We start from the raw sequence: 27656 nt of genomic DNA on the forward strand, positions 1-27656 counted from the left end.
GAGAGTCTTCACTACTAATTTTAATAACTGAACCGCAGCTAAATTGGCGCGCACGGTTTTCCTTAGGAGTAATGAGTTTTTTAATTTTAATCACAGTTAGGCTCCCAATACTGGCACCTCTACGGATCTACAGAATTAAGTAACCCATTGATGTCCAGGGTATTTTGAAAATAAGAATTTTTCAAAAATTGCATAGGAATTAAGTCTGGAATTTTAGTCGTTGTCACTGAATCCTGCCTCAGTACGCCCCTGATTTAAATACAGGCTGGTTTAAAATTTTGAGGCATTTATAAAATTTTCAGCACCTACTAATTCTAGCGGTTAAACTGTTGCCATGAAAGATTTCTTTCAAGCGTAATGGTTTTTAAAATTTTGTCATAAAGTAACACGTACAATTTTCTAATTGTTGTACCTCGAACCTTGCTACAGAATGTTCCCTAGTAACTGTAGCGACTAATCCATTGGCGTGCAAGATTTTTCGTAGAAGTAAGGAATTTTTTAATTTTGTTATAAAAGGATATATGAAGTTTTGTTATTGTATCCTTGAAGCTTGCTTCGGCACGTTTTTGTTTTAACACAGTCATTTCCACAAATGTGAGCATCGACAGAACCCTCACTACTAATTGTAGGGAAGAAGCTATTGCCGAGCAACGTTTTTTCCTGAGAGATAATGATTTTTTAAGTTTTGCGAGAAATGAATCTTTAAATTAAATTATTGCTTCCCGCAAGATCATGCCCCACCACGTCCCTGTTGATGGCACTTTTTTGTCTCTACTTAAACTGTAATTAAGCGCTTTACAAATAAATCCCATGGGCGTGCAAGGTTATTGTTTTATTAAACTTATCTGACTGTGACCCAGACGAAATAGAAGGAACCTAATCCTTATCAACAACTGTAAAACGAACCCACATGTCTCAACTATGTTACACATATTAGTCTAGAAATTGAGTTATTCGGCAGTATTTCCACATCTGTAACATGTTGCCTTTTGACGCACATCAGGTACTTTACTTTCTATCTTATACACACAGTATGACTCAATGGGCTCACTCGCAAGTGCCTATTCGCCGAAGTAATAACTTTTCTGCGCAGTAGAATCTTATCTTTCCAATATAAATTTGCTATTAACTCCTAATACCTGGATCTTTGTCCGGAACGGCTTTGCTCCCTTAATCTGGATTTAGCCGGAATTTTCATCATAAAGATACTCGAGGGCAAACAACGTATTCACATGGGTTTTCATATCTTGACACATGTGCTCGTCCTATTTTTGCAATAAATCCCTGTTTGTTGGATGAGCTTGATAACATATTAGTATTATTATTATGGCACCGGAAATGTCTATTCACAACACTTTTATATACATAATAGAGACCACATCTGCTTCTTTTTTGCACCCTGAAATGTCTAGACTTAAGGGACAAAGTGGATTTTTGCTGCCAAGGTTTTAAACCTGTTTATTATCTTTGCAGGAAAGTTAATTATCTACGGTGTGTTCATACAAACAATTTCAGGAAAATGTAAACTTTCATATTTTTGTGGAAGTTATCCAGACCGCTCGCAAGTCTATCCATCATTTTCTTAACCTTTCAAACTAGGTTGTGAATAATTTGTATACGAAAATTTGTTATCGAGATTTACCTTTCAAAGTTGGCAGGGATTTATGGGCGTTGAATCTTTCGGAAATTGACCTGGTACTACCCTGGCCTATTAATCAGCCGTTACGCAATTAGTACCATTTACAATGGACTCGCAAACCCACTAACAAGTCAGCAATGTGCCTGCACACTCGAATATGCATTCAACTTTCTAACTGTGTCGGCCAAATCATGCGGCAACAATACATTGAATTGTTGATATTCATGCAAATCATCCTTTCAATTAGAAATCATTGACCAGATTGCACCACTTGGTACTAATCCTTCGAAACTGATGACATTCCTTTCGGGTCAATGATATCATCTAACCGTTCGATGTTGCTAAGTGTTCAACTTTGGCTTTTTGCGGATTTCTCAACCGTCTTTCGGATAAAGTGAGTAATAACTTTCGAATTTTTGGCTAAACTCGTGCCCTAAGTATCCAGACCAATCTATGAAATTGGCGAATGCTTGAGATAATGCGAAAAGGCGCAGCGTGCAGGGGATTAGAGGACCAACTATTACTACTTCCAAATTTAGATTAAAACTAAATGGATTTTTTTTCGTTAATTTTAGCTCAACATTTGCCGTAAGTATCTTCAATAATTTGTAAAAATAAGCGAATGATTCATATGATAATGAGTGGCTCACAATGCTTTGAGGAGGATCAATTATTGTCACTACTAAATTGATATTAAAACGACCGTTGAATTTTGGAAGGAATAACTGGATTTTTTTATAAATTTAGGCCAAGGGTTTGCGATAAGTGTCCAAAATAAACTATAAAATTGATGGATGCTTTAAAAAACAAAAAGTGGCGTGCCAAGCCTTGATCTAAATCATCAATTATTCATGCTTCGGCTATAGCTTTCCCCAAATATTGATGACACTGGTTAATGCTTCAAATGATAAACAGTGACGTGCCAAGCTTTGATTTAGATTATTAAAATTACTTACAAATGTAGGTCTAATAAATTATTATATTTTGAGAAGAGCTAGGGAAATTTCTTAATGCATTTAAACCATCTTTCCATCAAAATTTCCCTGGGCAATTTGTGAAATTGTCGAATGCTTCAGATGATAAATAGTATAATGACGTGCGAATCCTTGATCTTGATTGCCAATATTATAATCATTATAATTTGGCAAAAGTTATGAAAATTTCTTAGTGGATTTTAACCATGTTTTTATCAGAATTGCTCCAAAATATCTGTGAAATTGACGGATGTCTCAGATAGTAAACAGTAGTGCGACAAGCCTTGATCTAAAGGTTTAAGATTTAATAAAATATTCGATTTTAGCAAAATTGTAATAATTTTTTAGTAAATATGGTCAAAGTTTTCGTTATAAATTCGACCAATATGTGAAATTGGCGAATGATTCAAATTCGTATATTAAACAGTGTATCATCATTTATCACTTCTAAATTAACATTTAACGAACTGCTTTATTGAAAAAAAGTTGTGGGAATTTCTTAGTAAATCTGATAGCGTTTTCCAGCTTTAATATTTTTCCTTGAAGATATGAGATAACCGATTACATAAGACGGGTTTAGCACTAATTCATAGCCTTGGACAAATCTTCAAACTCAATTAGAGAACTATTGTATTCTAATATGCAATATATTATATAGGGTGGTCACTTTTACGATGCTCATTATTGGAATATCCGAAACGGTAAAAGGTCAGTGAATTTAGAAAAAAGTTGCACATTTTGATGCTATGAATTATGAACTATTTCTATTTTGGAATGATCTATTATGGTCCCTGAAATATCGATAAAAAACTGAAAACATGCTGTTTAAAAAAAATTCTACTGGGAAAAGTACTCATCTGATTTGGATGAAATTTGGGTTATTGACGTTTTTTGTTATGGTGCTTCACATGACATTGACAAACCTTTTCTGCGCCTTCAAGATTTTGCACAGTGACAATCAACTTTTCATTTTCTCATGAACGCCACATTGGAATTTTGCACTATGCTTCGATAATTACATTTTTCTATTTTTCTCTGTAAAAGTAACTCAATACGCAAAATTTTGAATTGCTTTTCTTTAATTTATTGCAAAACAAATTTAAAACTACCAAAACATTCAAAATGGTGGCCTCTTTGCAATCATAATGCAATTAATGTTTTGGCTGACGTAGAATGCGTAAAAAACAAAAAGTGAATTTTCAACGTGCAAAGGCACAAAAGAAGGCTTAAAAGCGCAAAAAAAGTCTGTCAATATCATGTAAAGCGTCATAACAAGAAATGTCAGTAACATATGTTTCATTATAATCAGATGGATAGTTTTCCTGGTAGATTTTTGCATTTTTTCAGTTATTTACGAATATTTCAGGAACCATGACAGATAAATCCAAAATCTAAATGGTTCTACAATGAGCATTAAAATGCGCAACTTTTTCCTAATTTCACCGACTCTGTAACTCTTACCGTTTCGGATATCCCAACGGTGAACATTGTGAGAGCGACCACTCTATATGTACGTATATCCATTTTACGAACCTACAAGCCTTGAGATGATCTAACAGCTGACTATTAGATAATGCTAATAATTAACAGATCTTGTTCAAGACAACCAGGAAGCATTGGATTAATGCTTGGCACACTACTATGCTCTCGTTTGGATTGTCTCACCTCGAGTTTTCGTGGTGTGCACACCTTCAGTTTTAATCGCGATGTAAATTTATTTTTAAGTATTTATGTGACCATCATCGGAGTTAACTGGAGCCTTGAAAAACCCTTCCTCAAATGGAACTCTATAACTATGGAAGTTAGTGAAGATTATCGACAATGGCCTGTGATTAAAGATAATGTTCAGAAAAAGAGCAATCGAGGCGATATATACTGCCAAGGTTGGCAGTCAAAAAAACTCATATGAGATTGGCAATTTTATTTTTAAACAAGGAAGTATTGAATGTTTAAGGTTAGAGCGATTTATTTTAAGCCTCGTCAAGGTACCTATAACCGATATCTGTATACAAACAGTGAGTTGATTATAGGAAAATTAACACGCTGATGACATCAATATATGGCTGGGATATATTTTCAAAGGTTAGATCAGATCTGCCTTTCAGTCTGCCAGCGAAAAAAACAACATCTGTGAACATTTTCCAGAAACTCTGGACATGTTGGAAGCAGTCCAGTCGCACCAATTCGATGTGGGTGATTTTATTTCCGTGGCTCATTAGAGCCTGAAATTTACAGTTCTAGAACACCATTTGTATTAAGATATAATGGCTATATCTCATTGATTTCATTTCGTTTGACTACACTCAAAGGTTTTTCCCGTTCTAATCCAGACAGTTTCTCTGGCGCACAATTGGTGCAAAATCAAATTTCTTTACAGCTGTGTTTTGCTTAGTCTGAAGGTTTATTTTGACTACCAAATTAACTCTTATCTGTATAACTCTGATTTTTATCTAAATAAAAAGCTTATTTTTCCAATTCAATTGCCGAAAATCGTCCGGTTTTCTTCTGGGGATTGTGTCAACACCAACACGAGCCCTAAATTAACAACAAATTTATTTTCAAATAAACGGGGCTTGAATAAATAGTTTTGGAGATTACGGTAAATGAAATGTGGCCGGGGTTTACCCATACTATTCATGATTAGTTCAACAGCACGGTAATTAGAGAATTACTAAACATACGCGGTTTCTATTTGCGAGATACATATTTGCTGAATAAATTTCTGGAAAGATAACCCCTTTTCCGCAACAATCCTTGTTTCCAGGGGTATAAATAGCAGGGTGTCAGCCATCAAAACAATGAGTTCAATGCCAATGTGTGCGGTATCAATCAATTTTATGCGGCTTTAACGAACGAAGAGGTCCGTTTAAAGCCATCAAATTAGCTTTATGGGTATTTTTGCCATGGTCTGTGACCCCAGGCAAAAATCGAAAAAAAGCGCGAGAAACTCATTTGAAAAACATCGTTTTTGGTTGCTGGCAGCTTCCTGATCCAATTTGAAGTCGTGGAAACGAAGCTCGACAAATAGAGCTTGTAGCGAAGCCGTGACTACGAGCCCTTCAGAACACTCAAAATTAATTAAAACTTCTAAGCCTTTTAACTCGTCCACATTTTCTTGCAACACACCCTCAACCTAGAAAAATCACTGTTGACGTCACATTGACGTCATTCAGCTGCGATTGCAGTGGACTACGACCCGATGGGTATGCACGAAAATAGTACCAGAATATTTATACGTGTGTCAAATTGTAAACTATAATTAAATCAAATTTGGGTTAAAGGCATAAATAAGCCCGCTAGAAACAAGAGTTTGACCATATGGTCGAAATGTGCATAATTCTAGAGCATCGAGAGCGGGATTTTCGGGTTAAATCCAGATTTTCATGACTTTTTGTCTGCTTATGAAAGTGAAAAAATACACAATCGCAATGTAACAAGACGCGAAATGCTCAGGCATTCAAAGTGGGTTAATAATAAATTATTATACGTTTGCACAGATGTACGGAATTGATTAACTCCGACATTAAAGTCGTTTGGAAACTTTCGGGAATACGAAAATTGATTTATTTTTGTTTTGCAAAGCAGTTCGTTAACTTTGAACGCGTCTGCAAGGACGATCGGAATCGATTTTTTTCTCAAAAAACTGCTGCAAAACAAAAATGTGCGTCATGAATTGCACGTTATGTTATCTTTCTCGTCGTGACAACAAATCGCTTTCAATCCCAAATTTCCAAATTCAGGTATTCGATGAGATTACGTTACCAAAAACAATCATTCCCATCAAACCATCATTCATTGACTCAATTCGGATTAATTCACTGATTTGATCTGGAATCTCAATTAGCTGTATCCGTCTAAATCTAAAGAATGTTTAATTAATATATAGGGTGTCCCGAAGGTAATGGGACAAAGAGCAACGGCAGGTTTTTGCCATCAAAATATTAAGATCCTGCGCAATTGTTGTATTCCGAAAGTTAATAATAACAAAGACACAAGGTGTTAAAGATTAAATTTTATTTTATATCTTTATAGCCTTTTGATTTATGGGACTGAAATTTGGTATACAGGGGTTTTCGGACGTGGCAAACAAGGTAGTGCTATCGGTTGTACTGTACCTAATAGGGGCACCACTTGAAACCTTCTTAGCTAGTTAAACGGGCTCTAATTTTTTTCTACATAGCTCGAGTAGCCCTATTAATAAAAAAATTATTTTCTTTAACATTCTCAATAAAAAAAGTATAACTGTTAGTAGCCTCAAAACCTTGCCCGTTTTCGAGATATTTGCTACCTTAATGCCTCATGAATGTTCGTATGTACATATGTATTCTTGAATAGAGCCGAGAGCTGGTGAAGTAATTACCTATAATATAAGACTGATCTTTAAATTATTCAGGCATACTGACTTATTTGTATTGTGTGAACTACTAAAGTTGGTTTTGAGCAATTTTTTTTCTAAATTCTAATTTACTGAAAGTCATAACGCACGTACTGTTATTACGTTATGAACACATCAACGTTATTAAAACGATAAATATCTCGAAAATAGTTCAATTTTGATGCTCCTAATAGGTATACCTTTTTTATCTAAAATATTAAACAGAATAATATTGTTCATTAATACTACTGGAGCTCCGTAGAAAAAAAATTAGAGCCCTTTTAACTAGTCAAGGCTTCAAGTTCAGCCAAGGTTTCAAGTGGTGCCTCCTATTAGCTATAGTAAAGCCGACAGCACTACCTTGTTTGCCGCATCCGAAAACCCTCGTATATCAAAATTTCAATTCCATAGATCAAAAAACGGTGAAGATACGAAATAAATTCCAAAATAAAATTTAAATTTTAACAGCCTGTATGTTTATTAATATTCACGTTAGGGACACAACACTTGCGCTGGATTTTAATATCTTCATAACAAGAATCTGCCGTTGCTTTTAGCCCCATCACTTTTGGGATGCCTTGTATTATTGAATTATTATATTATCTCTATAAGTTTCGGGAAAACCATAAATTCTCGCTATTTCTACGAAGCCTTCAGTTATTAAGCAATTTAATTCCAGTTTAAAATTTTTTAAATTCCAGCATAATTTTAAAAAAATGTGTTATGTTTGAAAATCTAAATTTCCCCATAAAAATACTAATTTCATGGTGAAAATTTAAATCAAGACATTTTTTCTTAAACACTTTGTATATTCTATTAGAAATATTAAAATTAATATCAAATCACTACAATTCAAAATAATCTACATAATGTACATTATTTACACAAAACCTGACTCATGCGAAAACTCCTTTTGTTAACGTTAGCGTTTCTGACAAACTTTGCGACTTTTCAATAATATGTTGCTCAATATTTGGATCTCAATAGGGGCGTTCAAACTATCAAAAACATACACTTCACTTTAGAAACATTCAGGGATGCCATTAACCGAATAGAGTTCTTTCTGTAACTATTAAGTCACACAGATTTTGTGCACCCAACAGATATTAATAAACAGCAACATTCCATCTAGAAATTTTAGCCTCTTTTCACGCCATTAATTCGTTTGCTTTTCATTTAATAGATTGTTTTCTTTTTCTTAGACTCGACAATGTACTATATATAACCGCCAGAAAGTGGAACTGGTATGAAAATAGAAATATTTTTGTAGTGGCCGCTAATATTAATACAAAGAAAATATTCATGCTGGCAGGGTATTTCCCCCACTAGCCATCCACAATGTTAACGGCAAGTATATTGAGCTTGCAGGAAAATATTCTGTCAACGCCACCTGCCGTGTCGCATTTGGTTCTGTGTTTAAGTAACCACCCTAAAGATCTACTCGGTTTGCTTCATCTCAAATCAACGAATTTCAATTTTCGTTATGATTATTCTTGACTCTAGGTTGGTTCTGTGCACCAAGTCCTGCTGCTGACAGTCGAATATTTTATGGACATGCAATAAAGAACACGGTAGATGGCGCTGGTAGAATATGTTTCTACAGGCGCAACATTATTGTCTTGATATTGCTGATTTCTGCCTCGTTCGTTTGAAGATTATTTTATTAAATGAATCGAACTAACGAGATTTAATACCGTCGAAATGGGTTTCAGGGTGCTCGATGTACACAGGGCTGGACTGAGGCATTAAGTCATAATTATTGCATCTATCTTTATAGTGTTAAGTTCGTTGATTTGAAGTTTATTCTGAGAATTAAGTGATTAGTTCAAAAGCAGATTTTTCGCACTAAAATGGATAACGGAAAAAATAGATAATTAACTGTTCAAAAGACTTAACTTAGAAAAAATTTAACTATTTTATATGAGTATTGCCCTTCACAGAATTACAAATCTCCCCCTTTCTTATCGTTCCTTCCCTCAATTACAGCAAAGATCTGTGGGGGTGGAGGTCAACGAATCGGGGTGGGTGATAGGATTTTGCCAATTGATTTTATTTGGCCGACCTGGAAAAATTGCTATTACAAGAAGTCATTGTAATTCGAGAACGGCAATACGAAATATAATGACCATTTCTGACCTCTAGCTGCGACTCTTTATTGAACATAATTTAGTTTAATATTAAACCATTTGGTTGCAGATGCCCCTAACGAGAGCTTGTACATGATCAGTGGAGTATGTGTGGCTATGCTTTTGGTTGCCGTCATCATCATTCTTCTGGCAGTCACCATTAGGTAAGCAAAACTACTAGAAACCGTCATTTTTATTTCAAAGAACTGGAAGTTGATGAACTTCTACTTTAAGTAATTATTACAGTCATCATATCCCATATCACGTGAAACCCATGTGCGCTAAATGGGTTTTAATAAGTCGAGGAGTTATCGTAAATCTAAATATTTGCCACTATGATATATCGAAAATGTTCTCATGAGAAAATGTGTGATATTTCAAAAACTTCGAAGAGGGCCGATGTGGTTAGTTAAAGGAGTCATTTTGAGCAGCCAATTATGGAATTTTTATAAGAAATTTGGATTTAGAGCTATAATGCTAAAACTCTTAAAGCTCTAATGAAAATTAGCAATAATTGACTTTATGCAAATGGCTCCATCCACAATTAGAAGAGTGTGTTTCGGGCAAGTGCGATTAAGTAAATGTCAAGAGCGTTTCGGTTCATGTGAGTAATTAGTTTAAGTAATTGTCTGAATGCTGAAAATGTTTTTCTTGAACGCTGGTTAAGGTTGGTGATAGAACTAGAAAAAATACTTGCAATTTTCACTACATGGGAACTGATTTTATGATCGTCTTGGCCCCTTTTAAGGAGGTTCACAATTGCAGTTTTTGCTCGACAACGTTCATAAAATTAAATGTAAAATGTTCATTGGCGTACTTTTTTCAAGTGACCGGAAAGATTTTTTTATTCCGAAAATCTGTCACAATAAAAAATGTCCACATACTCGATTTTAAAATTGGCTTGACCCTTTCAATACGGCCCTGATAATCAGTCTGTTATGACGAAAATTTTACTTTTTTAATATTACTTTAGATTCCAACATTCAAGAAATGAAATATACAAACTTCAGTAGCAAACATAGTCTTAAACGGTGGGGAGAAAGTTGTAAATATTACAAAAATCCCTTTAAACAATGAATTGCTACTTGAGTTTATCACAGTTTTGATGATTTTAGTACGCCTCTGATACTCAACAGGGAATGTTGAGAATTTTAATCATTATTCTGAAATGTTCCAGCAATGTAATATGCAAAAATCATTCGAGTATTACAGTCTCAAATAACCAGGAGGAAATTTACAACGTTGCAAAAATCTTTAAAAATAAAAAAATGTACTTGATATTTGAAGTACCAAATAAAAGTTCCAGATAGATGATGAGTGTAATGACCAAATCATACATTCAGTGTGTATAATTTGAGCCTTGAAAATGTCCTGAAAATGACCCATATTATCGCCCATACTTTACAATAGTTTACACCCACTTTAAAACAAGGCGTGTGCGTTACATCCGCAACCATTGCACTTACATAAAAGGTGGGTACTGCTCTTAGACAACCATAAATAAGGTACCTATCAGAGCACGACAATAATCGTAAACCAACTAGTTTTTCCTTCACATAATTACAAAACCATTCATAAGTTTGATCTGCTTTGCAGACCATCTAAACAACCCAAAAGATTACTAAACAAAATGATATATCATGTAAAAATGACTTTCACCGCTTTCACGGATATTTACAGGGAGTGCAAAACTTGGAAAACAGATCTATAAATATACAGGAAAGTAAAAGGGGATTTGATTGAACCGCTAGAATCCACTGAGTGATGCTTTTTTGAAAGCTTCATTGTTTTCTCAGTGATGGGGATTACTTAAAACTAATCGAGTCCGTTCTGAAAAACAGAAAGGATTTTCTCTGAAAATAAAAACTAAAACTGACATAATTCCATAGATTTCATGGTTTTATTTTGATTAACTGCGACTAACGAAAACCAGATTGGTCAAGCAAAATCCGCAGCCACTTGAAATATCTGCGTTTCAGGGAAATACTAATTGCAGCGCTAATTAAGCTGTTAGTGAGCAATTAGCCCAAATATGCGATCATTTATCTTCAATTTACCACAATTATTATTAGCGAGATCCACACTTGTTTTCGCTCCCTTGAGAAGTTTTGCAACGCTGCAACAGTGTTTTGTCGAATTGCCACCAATGAGAGCACGCCCCGGACATCACATGCAACCTGTCATTTTGTAGAAAAAATTTCCAGATTTCACAAAAAAAATCTAAATGGCATTTTAATGAAGTGGCATTATAGAAATAATGAGAATTCGCCTCATTATTTCAATGTAGCAAATTAGTTTTTATATCCAACAATGTCTGTAAAATTGCCCATAAAACATTAACTCGTGAGGAATATTATTAAAAGTACTTGCTGATGTATCATTGTAATGAAGTGTCGGATGATTTGTATTAAGCTCAGGTAAAGTTTTATTTATGTGTTTAACGTTATTCAAGAAAATCACGAGAATCTGCCCATATTTCCATAACAAAAGAGCTAAAATTGATCTTGTTTAACAATGAAATTTGCACCTTAGATATATCGCAGTGTAGAAAACTTCTTTATCCAGGTTTCAGGACTTAAAAGTCCTTCAAACCTCACTTTCCTGGACAAATATTTGTTTTTTTTCAATGCTCTATAAACAACGTTGAAAATCTCAGATAACATTGTAAAACTTAATCTTATTCATAGCATTTTAGTAACTATCCCAGTCAGTACTGCTTTGTCTTTTATTATACAATTCCACCTTTGCGATTATTATTATGGCAATCAAAAAGTACCAATTCATCCCTCATGGTGATCATCACCTATGCAAACTGTGCCAGTTTTGCAAGAATTACGTATACTGGCACATTTGGAGTTCATGCCTCCGATGCATCTCCAACGAAGCCCTGTAAGTACCACTTAGTGATGTGGGATCGTCTTGTGATAGTGATGACCTGTGAATCAGGGTGTAAGACAGTGGTAAGCCCATCATGTGCTCGTTTCCTTAAACTGATTCCTTGTATTGATCGAATGATTAGATGATAAGGAATCTTGCTCCGAAACTTACGACTACTTGTTTAAACAAATATGAGGTTATGGATGTTAATAAAAGGTTTTAGAGTGATTAATTGACTGTAAATTTAAAATATCGCATGATATACAGGGTGCTATACATATACGAGAGAGTAGTTTGCACAGATAAGAAGATTTGCATTTCTTAACGCTCAAATTACTCGAACGGCAATAAAGATAAGATATGAGCAAGGAAGATTAATGGGTTGAAAATATTAAATAATGCGGATAATATCTAATGAAAAAATTTGGACTTTCACAGGCTGAAGGAGAACTAGTTTGAATTTCCCTTTAAAAACTTTGAAAACATTTTCGTAATTTAGCTTGGATTACTCAAAAATGGATTGTGAGATGAGTCAAGGGATATCCTTTTGTGATTTAGTCCTTATGGATGGTAGATTCAAAATATGAAATAATAAAGGGGGGGGGTGGGGGTATGAATTTAGGAATTTTTCAACATTTTTATGTCAAAATTTGAATTTCAGTGTTGTCCATGGCAGTCAATTCGTAGAGTTTTTTAAAAATGTTTGGAAACTGAAAACAAGACTAAACTGCGTAGTTTCAATTTATTACCACTTTCGAGAGACGCCTCTAACTCCCCTGGAGTGTGAACGTTTTTTATTTTTTAGATGAAAATGTCGAGTTTCGACGTTCTAAAAGTTAACATAAATATAACTTTTACAAAATTGACAAAACACGACCTCATGCAGTCTAAAATTACTGGAAAATTGATGAAGATATATACAGGAAACTGCACTGAGGAAGTATTCCCTGCGATTAATATGCAGATTCAATATACTCAATAAGATACTGGTGGGCGTTCTGTGGGACGAGTTTTCTGGACTTAGAGATAGCCACATCTAAAATTTCATTAAAAAACCCTTGCAAGTTCAAATTACTCAAAAACTATCGTACATTGCTATGGAAATATTTATAAGCGATTTAGTCCTAACAAACAGCGCAATAAAAATAATAATCTACAGGACGCAGCAAAAGGAAAACTAGAGTTTCAACGTCTCAAAAGGCAAAAAGCCTATAATTTTCTTAAAATCGAGTCTCGACGCATTTACTTTATCTCCAGGTTTCTTTTTACTCCTTTAGGAACTTCCTGTACGCCGTAAATTTACATTTGCAAAGTGTGTTGATTTTCTCCACATAAACAAATCTGAACGTCACGGACTTTTAACGGGAAATTTCATCCAAAACAGCCGCATATAGCAGTTTTATGACTGCTCAATAACAAACGAAATGACCTATTGTTGCTTACAATCAGTAACATCCTGGTTTACCTTGCCTGATAAATTACCGTTTATATTAGGTATATAGAAATCTCAACCTTGGACAAGTTACAGTTTGATACTGTGAAATCTACACTTCTAAGTTTAGGCTTTACGTCCCATTAAAAGCGACGTACTAAGAACAATAACGAAATACACAATAATCACGAAAAACATAAACTTTTAACCGAACAATATCCTGAAACAAAGTCATGATTTTACCGTGAAATTACGTGAAATTTTAAAAACCACATTTGGAACCATGCAGACGACACGCACATATTTGCTTATTCCACACGCGTCAAAGATCGAATTGTGGACCCTATTCATTCAGGAAAGTTCGATATACGTCTTTGATAACAATACTGTGTTTATAGTGCTATTTATCACATTTAAATTCCTGTCACTCACGTCTACTCCCTCCTTCTGTTACATATTCATTAATAAAAAAAACAAACAGAGGAATATCTTTCTATAAAACCAGCAAAGTAGTTGCAGCTGCTTTAGTTTCCGTCAAGTTTCAATCACTGGTGGGTTAAATTTCTGCAATTTAATTAATTAAAATGGAGGATCGTTCCTCACTTTCCGTAAGTGCCGACGTGGTCTTAATGGGGCAGCTGAAAAAGCTTTGTAAAGTCATTATAAAGCTGCAGAAGATTGTCAAGGAGGAAAGGTACGTTTCTTGACCTTTCATCAGTTAATTAATCATTTAATCGGAGCTAATTAAGCATATAAAACCATACCGAATTGCGTTTTAATATACCAAATTAGTAATCAAAATCTATTATCTCAATACGAACTTTCTGCGTAAACCTGCTGCCATGGACTGTTTGTAATCACATTTTTCGGGGATTAAGGCTAAATAAAGTGAGATGAAGGAAGAAACGATAGTTGATTTTAGAACATAATCCATTAAGTCTTAATTTTTGTGTTTTATATAGGATTAGAGCGGCTAGAATTCCGATATCGTGACATATTTTGAAAACAATATTTTGGGATTATGATGGGACAGAATTTGACTTGCGCCATAAGTATTTAGGTTAATTTAGGTTAAATTTCAACCATAGAGAATTGATTTAATCGGAAATCGCTGGTTAATCATCGAAGTTGGCAAAAAAAGGCTTACAGGTCGTTCAATTAACCCCAGCGCAGGTTTCTCATTTTCTATGAATTTCATTAAAAATTTGAAAATCTAAAAACTGCGCCAATGAATTTCTGGATGAAAAATGCCTTAATTCTGCTGGAATTTCAGGGTTTACGCTTTCGGGCAACCAAGAGCTTTTATAGTTAATGCAGTGCGACATTCCCCCAATTATTTTTAAAATGTTTCGAAAAATTGCTGCAAAGAAGATACTGTCACGCCCATGCAAATTTTGACTAAGACACCTTAAGTGGGTGAATTATAGTGTTTATTTCCAATTTTGTTCAAATTTAATTTGAAAAGTTGGGTTTCCAAAAATACCACTACTACACTAATGAATTTATAGGTGAAAGCCAGACGAGAAAGTTACCCTAGTACGGTTTTTCCAATCACGTCAGAATTTCGTTTTAAAAATTGTAAATCCAAAAATATTACTACTACGTCGATGAGCTTGTAGACGAGCGTGGTCCTACCTGTGCTTTTTAAGTTGATGAAACTGTAGAATAAATGAGAAAAAATCCAGAGACGTGCAAGCCATGCAGTCATCCCTGGACCGTTCTTTCGATTTTGTTAAAATTTCATTCGAAAAATTGCAAGTCTGAAATTCTACGTCAATGATTTTGTAAGCAAACGTAATCTTAAATTTGCTCTTTAATACCAGGAAACCACAGTGTGAATTAGTAAAAAGCCAGAGGCGTGCAAGTCATGCAATCACCCATAGCACTATTTTTTCCATTTTGTTAAAATTTCATTCGAAAAATTGCAAGTCTGAAATTCTACGCCAATAATTTTGTAAGTAAACGTAGTCTTGAATGTGTTCTTTAATATCAGAAAACCACAGCGTGAATTAGTAGAAAGGCAGAGGCCTGCAGGGCGATACAAAATCCACACATTATCTCCTCTTCAACCCTCGAGTTCTAAGCTTGATTTCACCTATCAAAATTCCGAGTCAAATCCCCAATAAATTGAAATAAAGTTACATATGACGAAATTACATCACTTTTAAGTTGTTGCCGGACCCCGAGCATCGAGCAAAACAAGATCAATGTCGTCTTAATAAAGATAAACTTATTACTCAACAACGTTTCAACTTAAACGGATCCTGATGATGATGCAAGAGATTTGGGAACGTGGCATCAATACATTATGCATTAACCATTAGGTTAGGTCAGGTCGTATCTGAATTAATTCTGATGGTTAATTAGGTAATTGTGGTTGTTTCTGGTAGGTAATTGTAGTATTGTTGATTGCATGATTTATGGTATTTCTAGGTATTTTTTGCGAGTAAAATAGGGGGTTTTTCCTTTTAATCGATAAGAATTCGTTGAATTTTTGTTAAAATTATCCTTGGCAAGTTTTGAGTGAGAATCGAATGCGATCCCGCCCCTGCTTATGTGCGAAGCCACAATTCCCAAAGGGAGTAAAAGAAAAAATGGACAAGATATCTCGAACGTATGAACCATATTTGCATAATTGGCTGATTAAACTGACAAATTGTCAATTTCAGTAACTTTGAGGAGATTAGAGAGTCGCGAATATTTATTGCAGTTTAGATATATCTTTCGACATCACTGGCCATCATATTTCCCTCACATTTTGTGTATATCACTCACGTTAAAGATTAATTTTCCAGGTATAAAAAAATAAACTTTTTACTTATTGTTTGCTGCGAATTTTAATGTTTATTAAGTTGGAAATTTCGCAGTCTCGTCTCGAATTTCGGGGTGAAAGGAAAGTTGGCGAATGAAGGAGACAATGGAGGGTGTTGGAAGGAGAGAGAGGAAGTATGCAAAAGCGTATGATTATGTGTATTTCAGACCTGGAGTGTTTTTGTAAGTACTCCTTAGCAACCATGAATATTATATGAGCACTGTTATTCATGAATCATATGTTTATTACTATTTGTTAGTATGACTAATTTGCCACTGGAATTGAGAAAGTAACCTTTTTATTGTACGCGAATTATAAAAACCCAAAAACCAATTAATGCGGCATGTTCTCATTTTTCACAGAAGTACTGTTACACTTATTCTTATAAATTGAATATGAGAGTGCGTAAAGGTAGTGATATGAAGTGATTGTGAAGAGAGGGTGAAAACCAGTGAAATATGCTCAAAAGAGTAAGGAAGGAGTATGCCTGGTTGGTGAGGAATTTTAGGTAAAAATCTCCCTTCAAAAGAACCCCCCCAACTCACCCTATCAGCCGTGTAACAAGATACTTCTCTGTAAGTGAAATTCACGTTATGGCAAACATTAAAAGAATCTGGTCCATTATGATTTGTTAATGCATTGGTAATTGTGTTCGGGTAAAATTAGTTTAAGTGAACAAGCCATTATAAACAAAAGAGAGGTTTGACGTAGTTCGCTTGTTGTTTGCTAAATGAACGTGTTTTCCCATTGATTATATTGATGATGGACTTGACTAGTAGGTGTAGAAGTAGGAAAAATCCCTTTTTTCATTCTGTTGTTTGAAAAAGTAAAGTTAGAAATTACGTAACCGTTTCAAGATCTTGAAAACGGATGCGTGAGGCAAAACTGTGTCAGGTTTCTGAAAGTTCCCGCTAACTTCCACGGTTTCTGAAAAAAAGTTGAAGAAATTGCAAATAACATGTATAAGTCAACTTTAGAGGCCTCTAACTCTCTTAATATTAGACCTCGAGACTTCCACTAGATATCGTAATTTAGCTCTACTCTTCCACTTTAAATAGTCTTATAACGAGTAAATAGAAAATGTATTATCATAGTGTGAGATAATCCATCTCAAAGGGCATGAAGTACCCTTTTGAGCTCTAAATTGAACTGTTTGATCAATGTAGAGTGTGTTTTGATTGGTGGTTGAAATTAAGACTTGAGGTCTGCGCAGGTATGGGCGTGGCTTTCGTTTAATTCGACTGAATTTGATGTAGTTATGACATGTGGGGTGTCAAGGAAGGGGTAATAATTTCATATATTTAGAAAAATTAATATAAGTCAAAGTTGGAAGCGTTACTATTCGACTTAGAGGTCCCCGCCAGACGTTATAATTCAGCTCTATTTCTCTACTTTAAATAGTCTTCTTATGAAACAATCGGAAATGTTTCATCGGAAGGAGATATAGGTCTTCATGCCGGGGAAGGTACCTCTTTGAGTTCCAAATTGAGGTTTTTATTAAAAGGGTGTTTAGTTTCTGTAAATTAGTGATTAAAAGTGGGGTTTTTGAGGTCTAAGCAGGTAACCGGGATCAATTAAGGGGGGATGACACTTGGGATGTCTAGAGAGGGGATATTAATGTAATATGTATATTTATTGATAGTGAGGGACTTGGAAATACTTTCAAAATTTGATACACTTTTACGTCGTTTTTTTGATCTAATGAAAATTCTCGTATATACATGTCAAAGATCAAAAATGCGCCTTTTCTTCCTCTTTGGATTGATTTAAAAGTGAGATTCGCTCCTGTTACCGTTCTCAAAATATTGCCCCCTAAAGAAAATCAAGTAAAAGTTTTATTATAGAACTATTTTATCGACTTGTAGGTATACAAGCTCACAGTCTCTTATAACGATTTACATTTCCTTTGTATTTTTTCTACCCAAAAATACTCGCCAAATAAATCTCCCCAGACACAAATGACGATGGCACTCCTGAGAGCAAGATTCACTGCCAAGTGTCGCAATTGGAGCCACCCAAACAAAAAAGTGGAAAAAAACAAAAATAGATGTTGGCACGCACTTCATCCAGACATAGACTGCCTTTATTTTTCCAAAATGGTTGCATAAGGATTTTCGAAAAACACTGTTGCCAATTGCAAAAAAAAAGAATTATTCTGTATTTTCCAACACATGTAATTAAAATGTTTCTTCATGGTATTCTATTTCTTTTAACACCGATGGATTTTCCGTGCATTCACCATGTTTATGTTCTGAATGAGCTTGAAGAAGGTTTATTTCATCCATTCAAATGATGAGTAACACTTATCTAATAACAGATATTACCAAACTGATTCATTTGTGGGTATTTTCACTAAATTATTATAATGTGGACATATATGTTTCATCTATTAAATTTAATGGCCGTCTTTCTAGAAATAGTTGGATTCCTAAAAAACATGATTAAATCAAACTGGTGCTGATGGGTATAATAGAATAATTATCTCGGTAAATAATACTTTACGAGTCTTCTGCTTAAGTGGAATTAGTTATTCCATTCGTCAGATATCCCAATTTTCATAAAAAAGTTGTTATAAAAATGTTATTGTTAATTGTTAATTCAACCAGGCCAAGTTTGTTGCATTTTTTATTTATTAATTGTTTCTATAGTAAGTTTTCTATAGGGTTAAACTAATAATCAATTAATATGAATGACCATGTTGATTCTTAATTGGGGTCTGGGCACCTTGAAAATGCCGTTTCAGTCACGAAAATGGGAATGAAAATGACCCCGCATCTCGAAGACTTTAAAAGACATTACAACCTAGTTTACGTACACTTAAGGCAATTCTTTCACGGGTTCTCGAGATATCGACGTTCAAATTTGAGCAATGGCGATTTTTCAAGGGAAATTTCAAACCAAATTTTTTGAGATGATGCTTTTCGATCTAATTGACAAATCTGGATTCTATATTGACCTGGATTGAGGTTTTGAAGGCTTGGAACGGCAATTTGAGCAGCATTTTTTCCTTCAAAATGGCCCTGCATCTCAGAAACCAAGATGGTTATCACAATCACGTTTATGTATGCTTGTAGAGTCCAACGAAACAATTTGTTTCAGCTATTTCTTAAGGCAATTGCTCCACGAGGTCTCGAGATATCGGCGTTTGAAATTTGAAAATCTTCAACATTTCAAGAAAAATTTCTAAATTTTTCCTGTGTCGTTTTTAATCTAATCGACTAACTGAGACTCTATATTGAATGCGAATACCTCGATTGAGGTTGTTGAAGCTAGGAAATGAAGCTTGAAGAGGTTTTTATTAAAAATAATCCTGTATCTCAAAAACTAAAGGAGCTATCGCCACCCCGTTTGTGTTAATCACGTAGATCGTCGAGATATTACTTTCAGCTAAAATCGAGGGATTTTGCAAAAAAAATTTCAAATAAATAGACAATCGGTTGAGATAAGAGGTCAATACCAATGCATTTCTCTTCATTATTGACGTAAATGTGCGATAAAATCCTGGTTTTTAATCACGTCCCCAAGCCACAAATCGTGTCCAATCACCTTATATTCGAATTTAGACTTTCCTGGTCAGCCACTGCCTTCCAACAAACAAATTTACGGTTTCCGTTTTTTCCCTGATAAGTTTCAATTTACGGTATCGGCGCCTTGTTGCCAAGTGGTGATTAATTAGCTGCACATATAGAATCGGCAATGCAGCAACCAGACCCATTGGTAGACCCCTGCGTAGCTCCCCCCTCACCTCCCCCATCGAGCTGGGGCCATGCTCGGTTACTACTACGTTACTATACCGTCTCCATACATCGTCAGACTACGTCACTGCTTGGCCGAGTATAAAACCGAGAACGTAGGCAGCGCCGAACCGATATTCTGTATAAACTCTTACTATACAGAGTATGGCTAAAAGCTGCCGCTCAGCGATCGCCATAGCTCCCTTTCGGCTACACTTCGATGGTCTGTAACTTAGAGTCGCCGCTCTATCCGGAAATCAAATCTAGTCATAGTGCGTGTACTGACTCATCTACCAAAGACTCTTTCGTGTGATCTCCCAGAGAATCATCTAGTACTGAAGTGACTGTGATATTAATTTCTATAAGTGTGGAGCTTTAAAGCACAGAATCTCCTGTTCCTACTACATATATCAAAGCGCCAAGATTCCCTTTCAAAGTAAACTCCAAAGCCTCAAAATAGCTATCTTCGGGTTCTCCAAAGATCCCACCGACTCGAAGATGGTGGGCTCGAATGGTACAATGATCGCTATAAGACTGGTTCGTAGGTTAGTTAAACACCTCGCAACAATCTACTTGTAAGTTGAAGCTGACAATATCACTGCTATTGTTTCAGCAAGCTTCGCAAGCGCGAAGAACACTCAAACTCGGTTCATCCAGTACCAGATACTACCACAACAGTAGTACTGCAGACTACTCCTGTAGCTGCTACCAATGGTACAGGTCCGGTAACCACAGCGCAACCGCAACGCACTGAAACCAACGACCCATTGGCGTATCGGGGGCAGTTTCTATGGGCCTTCCCCCCCCAGCCTGCCCAGAGGATGTTGTACAATAGCGAACAGGTTTGTACCCATTCTTTCGAATTATTAAATTGTGTAAAAGTTACTTTAAAGTCGCGGTTACTATGCAGTAACATTTTAAGTAATAATTACCTTTGCTGGAATCATGAGTAGCGATTTATATTAACTAGAATTGCATAGCTATTGCTACTCTTATGCCCAGGTTAGTTTGCCCAGCACAGCTGAGCAAATCGTCCCAAAAATTGCTTTAAAGTTGCCGTTACTATGTGGTAATATTTTAGATAGTATTTATCAAACTTGTGCTTTAATGGGTTTTTGAGTTCGAAAATCGGGAGCGTTCTGTGACTGCAAATCTGAAGAAACATTTTCAAAATTTCGCTGCTTTTTATAATTCAAATTGGCATGTTCTAGACAAGCTACGCTACTGGGTTTAATTTGAACGGCAATTATAAACAGGGTTTTTTACAATCTGAAATTTGTTACTCAAAATAGAGGGAACTAGTTCTCACTTCAAATCTAAAAAAACTTCCTGGTTTTGTTTGAATATAAAATTCCTCACGTAATTATTCAAAAATCAGGTGCGTGCTGAAGGGGTCTTCTATAACTGATAACAAATTTTTGAAAGTTTTACTGCATTTTAAAATCTAGTTTGCTTATTTTGAGTTGCAATGCCACTGATTGCAAGGCAAAATGCAGCTACAAAGATCGTCTGAAATTGTCTCGCAACAACTTACAGATCAGGAACGATCTAAAGAATATTCCTGTGCCTGAAAAATTAAAATATATTGTGTACGTTTCACTGAATTTTCAAATTTATTCTGCTTGTTTTTGAATTGTTCCGCCATTGATTTTAATGCAATACGAAAGCGCGAGGATTTTCTTAATTTTTCTTCCAATAACTCAAAAATTAGAGGCCTTTTGAACGGTGATTCTACCACTGAAAAGTAAAAAAAAAGAATTTGGTTTCTACTGATTTCAATGCGAAATAGGAGCACAGATATTGTTCTTTAGACTCTAGACTTTAGACTAGAAATTTTGCACTCGATTATTTTTAATTAAGTTAATTGATTAGGGACGTGTTGAGAGTTTCTAAAAAAATGTATTCGTTTTTACTATTTTGCTAGAGATTTGATTTGTGTTGCTCTCGAGTTGCTACGCCACTGACTGTAATATAAGTCGAAAGCACACGGAATACATGAATTTGTCGCTCAATTATTCAAAAGTAAGGAGCATGCTGAAAGATGTTTCTAAAACTACAATACGTACACAAAAATAGAATGGCCCTGAAGGAAATTTCTATGGGAACAAAATTGTAATAAAAGCTTTTAAATTTTTGTCGCTATTTCTCAGCATGGTTTGTCCTATTTTTGAGGTGCTACACCACTGATTTTAATGCAAGCTAAAAGCACTGAAATATTTCAATTCCTTGATGTATTACTTAAAAATCAAGAGTGCCCAGAAAAGGGGTTTTTACGTCAATTTAAAATTTAAAAAGGCACTGCAAAAAATGCATTTGGTTTTCGGAAATTTGTAGATAAAGCTCCTGCGATTTGAGAGGATTTTATAGACATTTTTGAGTCCATAGATCATGAGTGATTTGAGTTTTTGGTGGAGTGAGGAAAGTTATTGAGCAGCCAAATTTGACGGCCTCCATTGGATTTATACTTAGATGGAGCTTGCTGTGATTTATCGAGGAAGCTTCGACACTTTCCTTGAAATTTTCTCGTATTTTTAGGGGTATTAGAGTGTCTAATGGGGTATAGAATTAGTGATGGCCGAATTAGAGGGCTTCTGTATGTTAATTTATTTGGGGGAACTTTTCGACGGGTTTATGAACATTTCTCCATATTTTTTGAGAGGTTTTCGAGGCCGCAGATCGAGCAGCTTTTGAAAGACTCTCTGCCGATTTTGCTGAAGTCCCCGAGCGAGTTTCACACTGATTAAAAATGAGCTTCAAGATGACATTTCAATGCTTGATTGTGTTAGAAATCCCGAATTGTTCGTAGGACAAATATTCGGCAACTACTTATCGATTTTGAAGGTTTATGAGTCAGTCAGACCTAAGAGCTATGGCTGTGGCTGAGGCTGTGGCTGTGACTGTGGCAGTGGCTGTAACTGTGGCTGTGGCTGTGGCTGTTCCAATTTTGCAGCCCTCTTTAGAATCCCAATAAAATTCTCGATTGCGTTGAAACTTCACCTTTAAAAGTTGATTTCTAAACAAAAATCCGAACAAATCGAGGTCGACTAGTATTGACGTCGCAAGGCAATCGAAAAACGGATTTTTCCCCACGTTGCTTTTTGCTTTATACGTAAGCCGAAGGTGTGCATCTACGTAAACCGCCCATTGAACAACAATAACTCATTCCCAACACTAACAATTGCAGACATTGAGAAACGATTCGTTTTCTTTATACACTGAACCGTGTCAAAAATAAATATGTGTGGACGACGTGGACTAATTTTAGAGTTCAGGGTAAAGAGGCTGGATTTCTGGAAAGCTCCAACCGAAAGCTGTGTTGTAACTGAAAAATCGGCAGCTGCAGGTCTGTTTTTACACCCATAACAGCTGCTTAGGGGTTTTAGTGAAGAAAAAGATTAAAGAATCCATCAAAGAGTCGTTAGCCCTGGTCAGTGCCTTATTTCTATCCCATCCGGAGAAGAAGAAAACCCATGATGGTTGTTGCAAGGCCATGGTAGCGAGATGGGTCTTTTTGTTCTGCCAGGTCAATGGCACACATCCAGCGGCGTGGAGGCATTATTTCAGGCCCAGGTATCCCGAAAACCGTTTCAAGTACGCCCCTGTGAAAACAGGTTATTGATCTTTAAAGTCTGAGAGGGTGCGTTCGTTATGGGGTGAGAATTTAACGTCATTGTAGCTTGCAGTCCAAAGTTCAGTAACAAATCCTCTCTCTCTCCCTCTCTGTCTCTCTCTCTCTCTCTCTCTCTCTCTCTCTCTCTCTCTCTCTCTCTCTCTCTCTCTCTCTCTCTCTCTCTCTCTCTCTCACTCTTTCTTATATAGCCTACTTTCTCCCCGCTATATGGGTTCCTTTATGGTACTTATTAATAAAGTGAAATTTTTTGCATATACATTGCAAAACTCTGCGTGAAAGGCCCGTTCTAAATACAGGTTTTTAGAGGTCTTAGTAGAAATCTCCAGTGTTGTCACTTGCATTGCGGAAGAAAGGTTATTTTGACCGGAAAGTACTTACTTATGTATTGGCTTATGTGCTGGCTTGAAATTTACATGAAACGACGCTAAAACACCCGTCTGGCCTCGTTAACTCATATAGCATCAAGGCTTTTCAGTGTATAGTGTGTCGTAACGGTTATTTCCTTGACGGTACCACAATGTGTGTGGGATCGGGTACCACTCGGTGGAAGCATGCACATGACGAATTCGTTGGTACTAAAACATATGTGTCATCGAGCCGCAGCATTATGTATTTAAATTGGAGATAACCCAACACCCCGAAAAACGTGTATTTTCGGTTGAAAGATAAGATAAACCGAATTAGCTAATATCAAGGAAATTAGCACTCTACACCCCTGATTTAGATCAAAAATAGCTACAAATTTCTAGGTTTGCAGGTGAAACCCTGAATTAATATTTCCTGTAAATTCAATGTCATGTTAAGTTTTTTTTTTTGAGGAAGTTCAGTGACTTGTTCACGGTTGTTTCATAATATGTGTGCTTTCCCAAAACACATAGGCGTGCAATCGGGTTTTTTCGTAGTTACGGTTTTTTAAAATGCATAAGCATAAGCTGCAAACGCAGCGAGACAATGGTTTTCCAGTACATCTCTGATTTAAACAAGTTTAAATTGCCACCTTTTGAGCTTGTACTTAAAATTCAGGGCTAGTATTTTCCCAAAACATTAAGGCGTGCAATGTCGTTTCTTAAAGTTCGAATAAATTTATATGAAACATCGTTGTATGAGATTTTAGTATTAACACAATTATCTTGCCAGCACGCCCCTGGTTTTTAACAGAACCAAATTATAAGTTTGTGCGCTTATTTCTCGCATCACTGGCATTCCCCCAAAATGCATGGCGTGCAGCCTTTTTTTCACAACCAAATTTCCTTGTTTCAGAGGGAAATTGTACAAATCAACGGCAATGATCGATCGGGTTTCGTGAGGGGATTCAGGAAAAACCTAGGGGGCAGATGGAGGAGACTTGTCAAAAAGAAGCCCCAAACGGACATTTGCGCCATTCCCCCCGAGCTGAAGCCCCAACTGAAGCAGATCTACGTCTACTAGCCCCAGTGATCGTCCAAAGATGGCGGTTTTTTGCCTGCAAAAGACTAGTGTGCCATTTTTGCTCTCTGGGGGTGTTAAGATTAGTTTTACAATGAGACTGAAATTTAGGTTTTACTGTCAAGGACGACTACTCTGACATGATATAGCTTTAGTGCGAATAATGGTGTGACGTGATTGAACCTGCTAAGGGCCAAACTATTCGTGCACTGTTGATTTTAATGAAGAACTGTTTCCTTTGGAAATTTGCTTCAAGTTAAAGTTAACAGCACATTAAAATTCGGCCCTAAATATGACATATCTCCTGTAAGATTGGGCCCATAGTAGCATATCTTTTTGCTCATATTGAGCTTTTACATTGAGCTTTTACATTAAGCTTTTATTACCCAAAATTCACCTCAAAACTCCATAATTAATTGTTGCTTTTCCCTAGTCACTCACACTACCATAGAAATGTTATATTTTTCAATGTAATTATTATATTGAATTAATTAAGTAAATTATTACAATTTTGTCTCTTTCTCAGTATTACTGTAATCATGTTTAAGGCGTAATTATGATAGTGATTGTAGTGTTAACAATTTTGTATGCATACTAGCTGGAGATACTACTTTTCGATAGTTTGAATCGGTTTAAGATCTTGAAGATCGGTAACTATGACAAGCAATAAGATAACATACAATAATAATGTAATATATTGTTATTTTTTTGAAAAATACTCTGTGATTTTTCGTGTTTTATCGCTATTGAGTTGAACGTCTCGATTTCTTATACCCTCGAAGTTTAAGCTACCAAAGTTACTCAGTATCCCGCAAACCATGAGAGATATCGCAATTGGGTTGCATGGACCGATAAACTTTATCGAAAAGATGAATTTGAAGTATTTTTTGAGATCATTGCTCCACAGATTCCCGCGATATTAGGGATCCAAAGTTTCAAATGCAGCAAAAGTAGATTATCTTTTATATGGAAATTCAGAACATCAAAGTTTTTAAAATACTATTTTCATCTTACAATGATTCGCATGAGGCGAATATTTATTACAATTTAGATCATACATAAGAAATACAATTTGAGGATGATTTCAATTTAGATGCGTTTTTAAGACCTCAAATAATATTGATATTTAAGTCATTCTGCATCTCAGAAACTAAAGCAGACATCAGAGCGTGTCTTATGTAGGTTTATAGAGCATATCTAGAAGGTTAATTTGAGCCCTTTTTGAAGGCAATTGCTCCACGGCTTCCCGAGATATTCACCCTTAAAATTTGACAAAAACTGCCGGAACTGTTTCTTAAGGTGCATTTTACATCTCCTAATTGAGGCTGGAGTTTAGATATGATCTAAATAATTTGAACTTCAACTACTATACATTTTGGTAGTAAAATATTGTTTGAAATTTATAATTTCCCGAAAAACTTAACTTCACAAATTTCATTATAATCTTACATTTACAATCCACATTACAGCCAATCTTATGAGAATTGTTTCTTTATAGCTAAAATCACCTTTACATTCTTCCTAAAACGTTATTTAAAATTATATTAAAAAAAAACCAGCCTGTGAATATTCAGCCCTTTTAACTTGAAATTCGTAAGTTGAGATATATTAAACGTCCCGTTTTGAAATGTATGTGCTACCATCTATCAATGAGAAGCTACGTTAAAGATTGAAATTGGCCAGGATAAAATTAAGGAATTTGCAATCTGGGAACGCCGCGTTAGCAGTGCCATCTATTAAACAATTTCTTAAATTACTTTAGTTTATTATAGATTTGTTATTATACATATCAATAAAAGAGGATTAAGAGGATTTTATATTGATTTTATTGGCAAATTTAGTGCTTTATTGATGGACAAAATGCGGGAAGCTTTTTCAGTGACTGATTTGTAATCTATTATTAGAAATATAGGTGTTTATTTCTGCAATTTTTAGACCTAAATTTGTCTTCACCATATTGTCGTGAATATGTGTGCCACTATTAAGATTTATAATTAATATGTTTCTTATTATATTATAATAAAATTTCTTTTTTCCTTGTTCTCCTTGCGACCCAAAGAATTAAAATTGAAAGTGGCAACTTCTATTTCCAAGCGGCCATCATCTTTATTTTCAACCTGAGACAATATACAATTTTCTCTTCACCATTTTAGCCACATGTTGTTTCCATGGATGAATTATTAATTCCATAAAATGGTGCTCTTGGCCTCCCAGAGAATACCTTTTTGTAGATTTCAATTGAGACCACCCAGTATATGTCCTCCTTCAGTATAACGACTTGGAATTCCGCCTATGCTCGCAAACTGCAATTAATAGCTTGCATCTAGTCATAAACAATTATCCTTTAATTATAATATTAAAGCGGTAGCACCTAGAAATGCACTGAATACTACCAAGTTTAATGCACTTTGTATCTATTATGATGAGCTACATAGAGAGCTTTGCACTTTAAGTGTTGTTGAGAGCAAATAATTTGGCAGTTTCAAGGGATTTGCTTTGCAGCCAACGCCCTATTCTTGCCCATGTAGCTTTGCAATTGCAATTCTATATGGTCGACGATCATAGCCTCGTACGCGCAGTAATTTGCATAAATATTAAGGCCTGATTAATCTAAACTACGGCGATAATTAC

The 27656-nt window shown here is 35.4% G+C and overlaps 1 protein-coding gene across 2 annotated transcripts in view; it reads left to right on the top strand.

Annotated features, from left to right (window-relative positions):
- Window positions 1-25743, top strand: part of LOC136409200 (uncharacterized) — a 69771-nt gene extending 44028 nt beyond the window's left edge. For both annotated transcript variants that reach the window (XM_066390563.1, XM_066390564.1), the window contains 3 exons: window positions 9185-9278; window positions 20583-20811; window positions 24861-25743. In XM_066390563.1, the coding sequence (XP_066246660.1) occupies window positions 9185-9278; window positions 20583-20811; window positions 24861-25028 (491 nt within the window). In that variant the 3' untranslated portion in view covers window positions 25029-25743. The remainder of the gene's footprint in view (window positions 1-9184; window positions 9279-20582; window positions 20812-24860) is intronic.
- The last annotated feature ends 1913 nt before the right edge of the window (window positions 25744-27656 follow it).

Source organism: Euwallacea similis, chromosome 5, assembly GCF_039881205.1.
Source record: "Euwallacea similis isolate ESF13 chromosome 5, ESF131.1, whole genome shotgun sequence".
NCBI classification, from domain to species: domain Eukaryota; kingdom Metazoa; phylum Arthropoda; class Insecta; order Coleoptera; family Curculionidae; genus Euwallacea; species Euwallacea similis.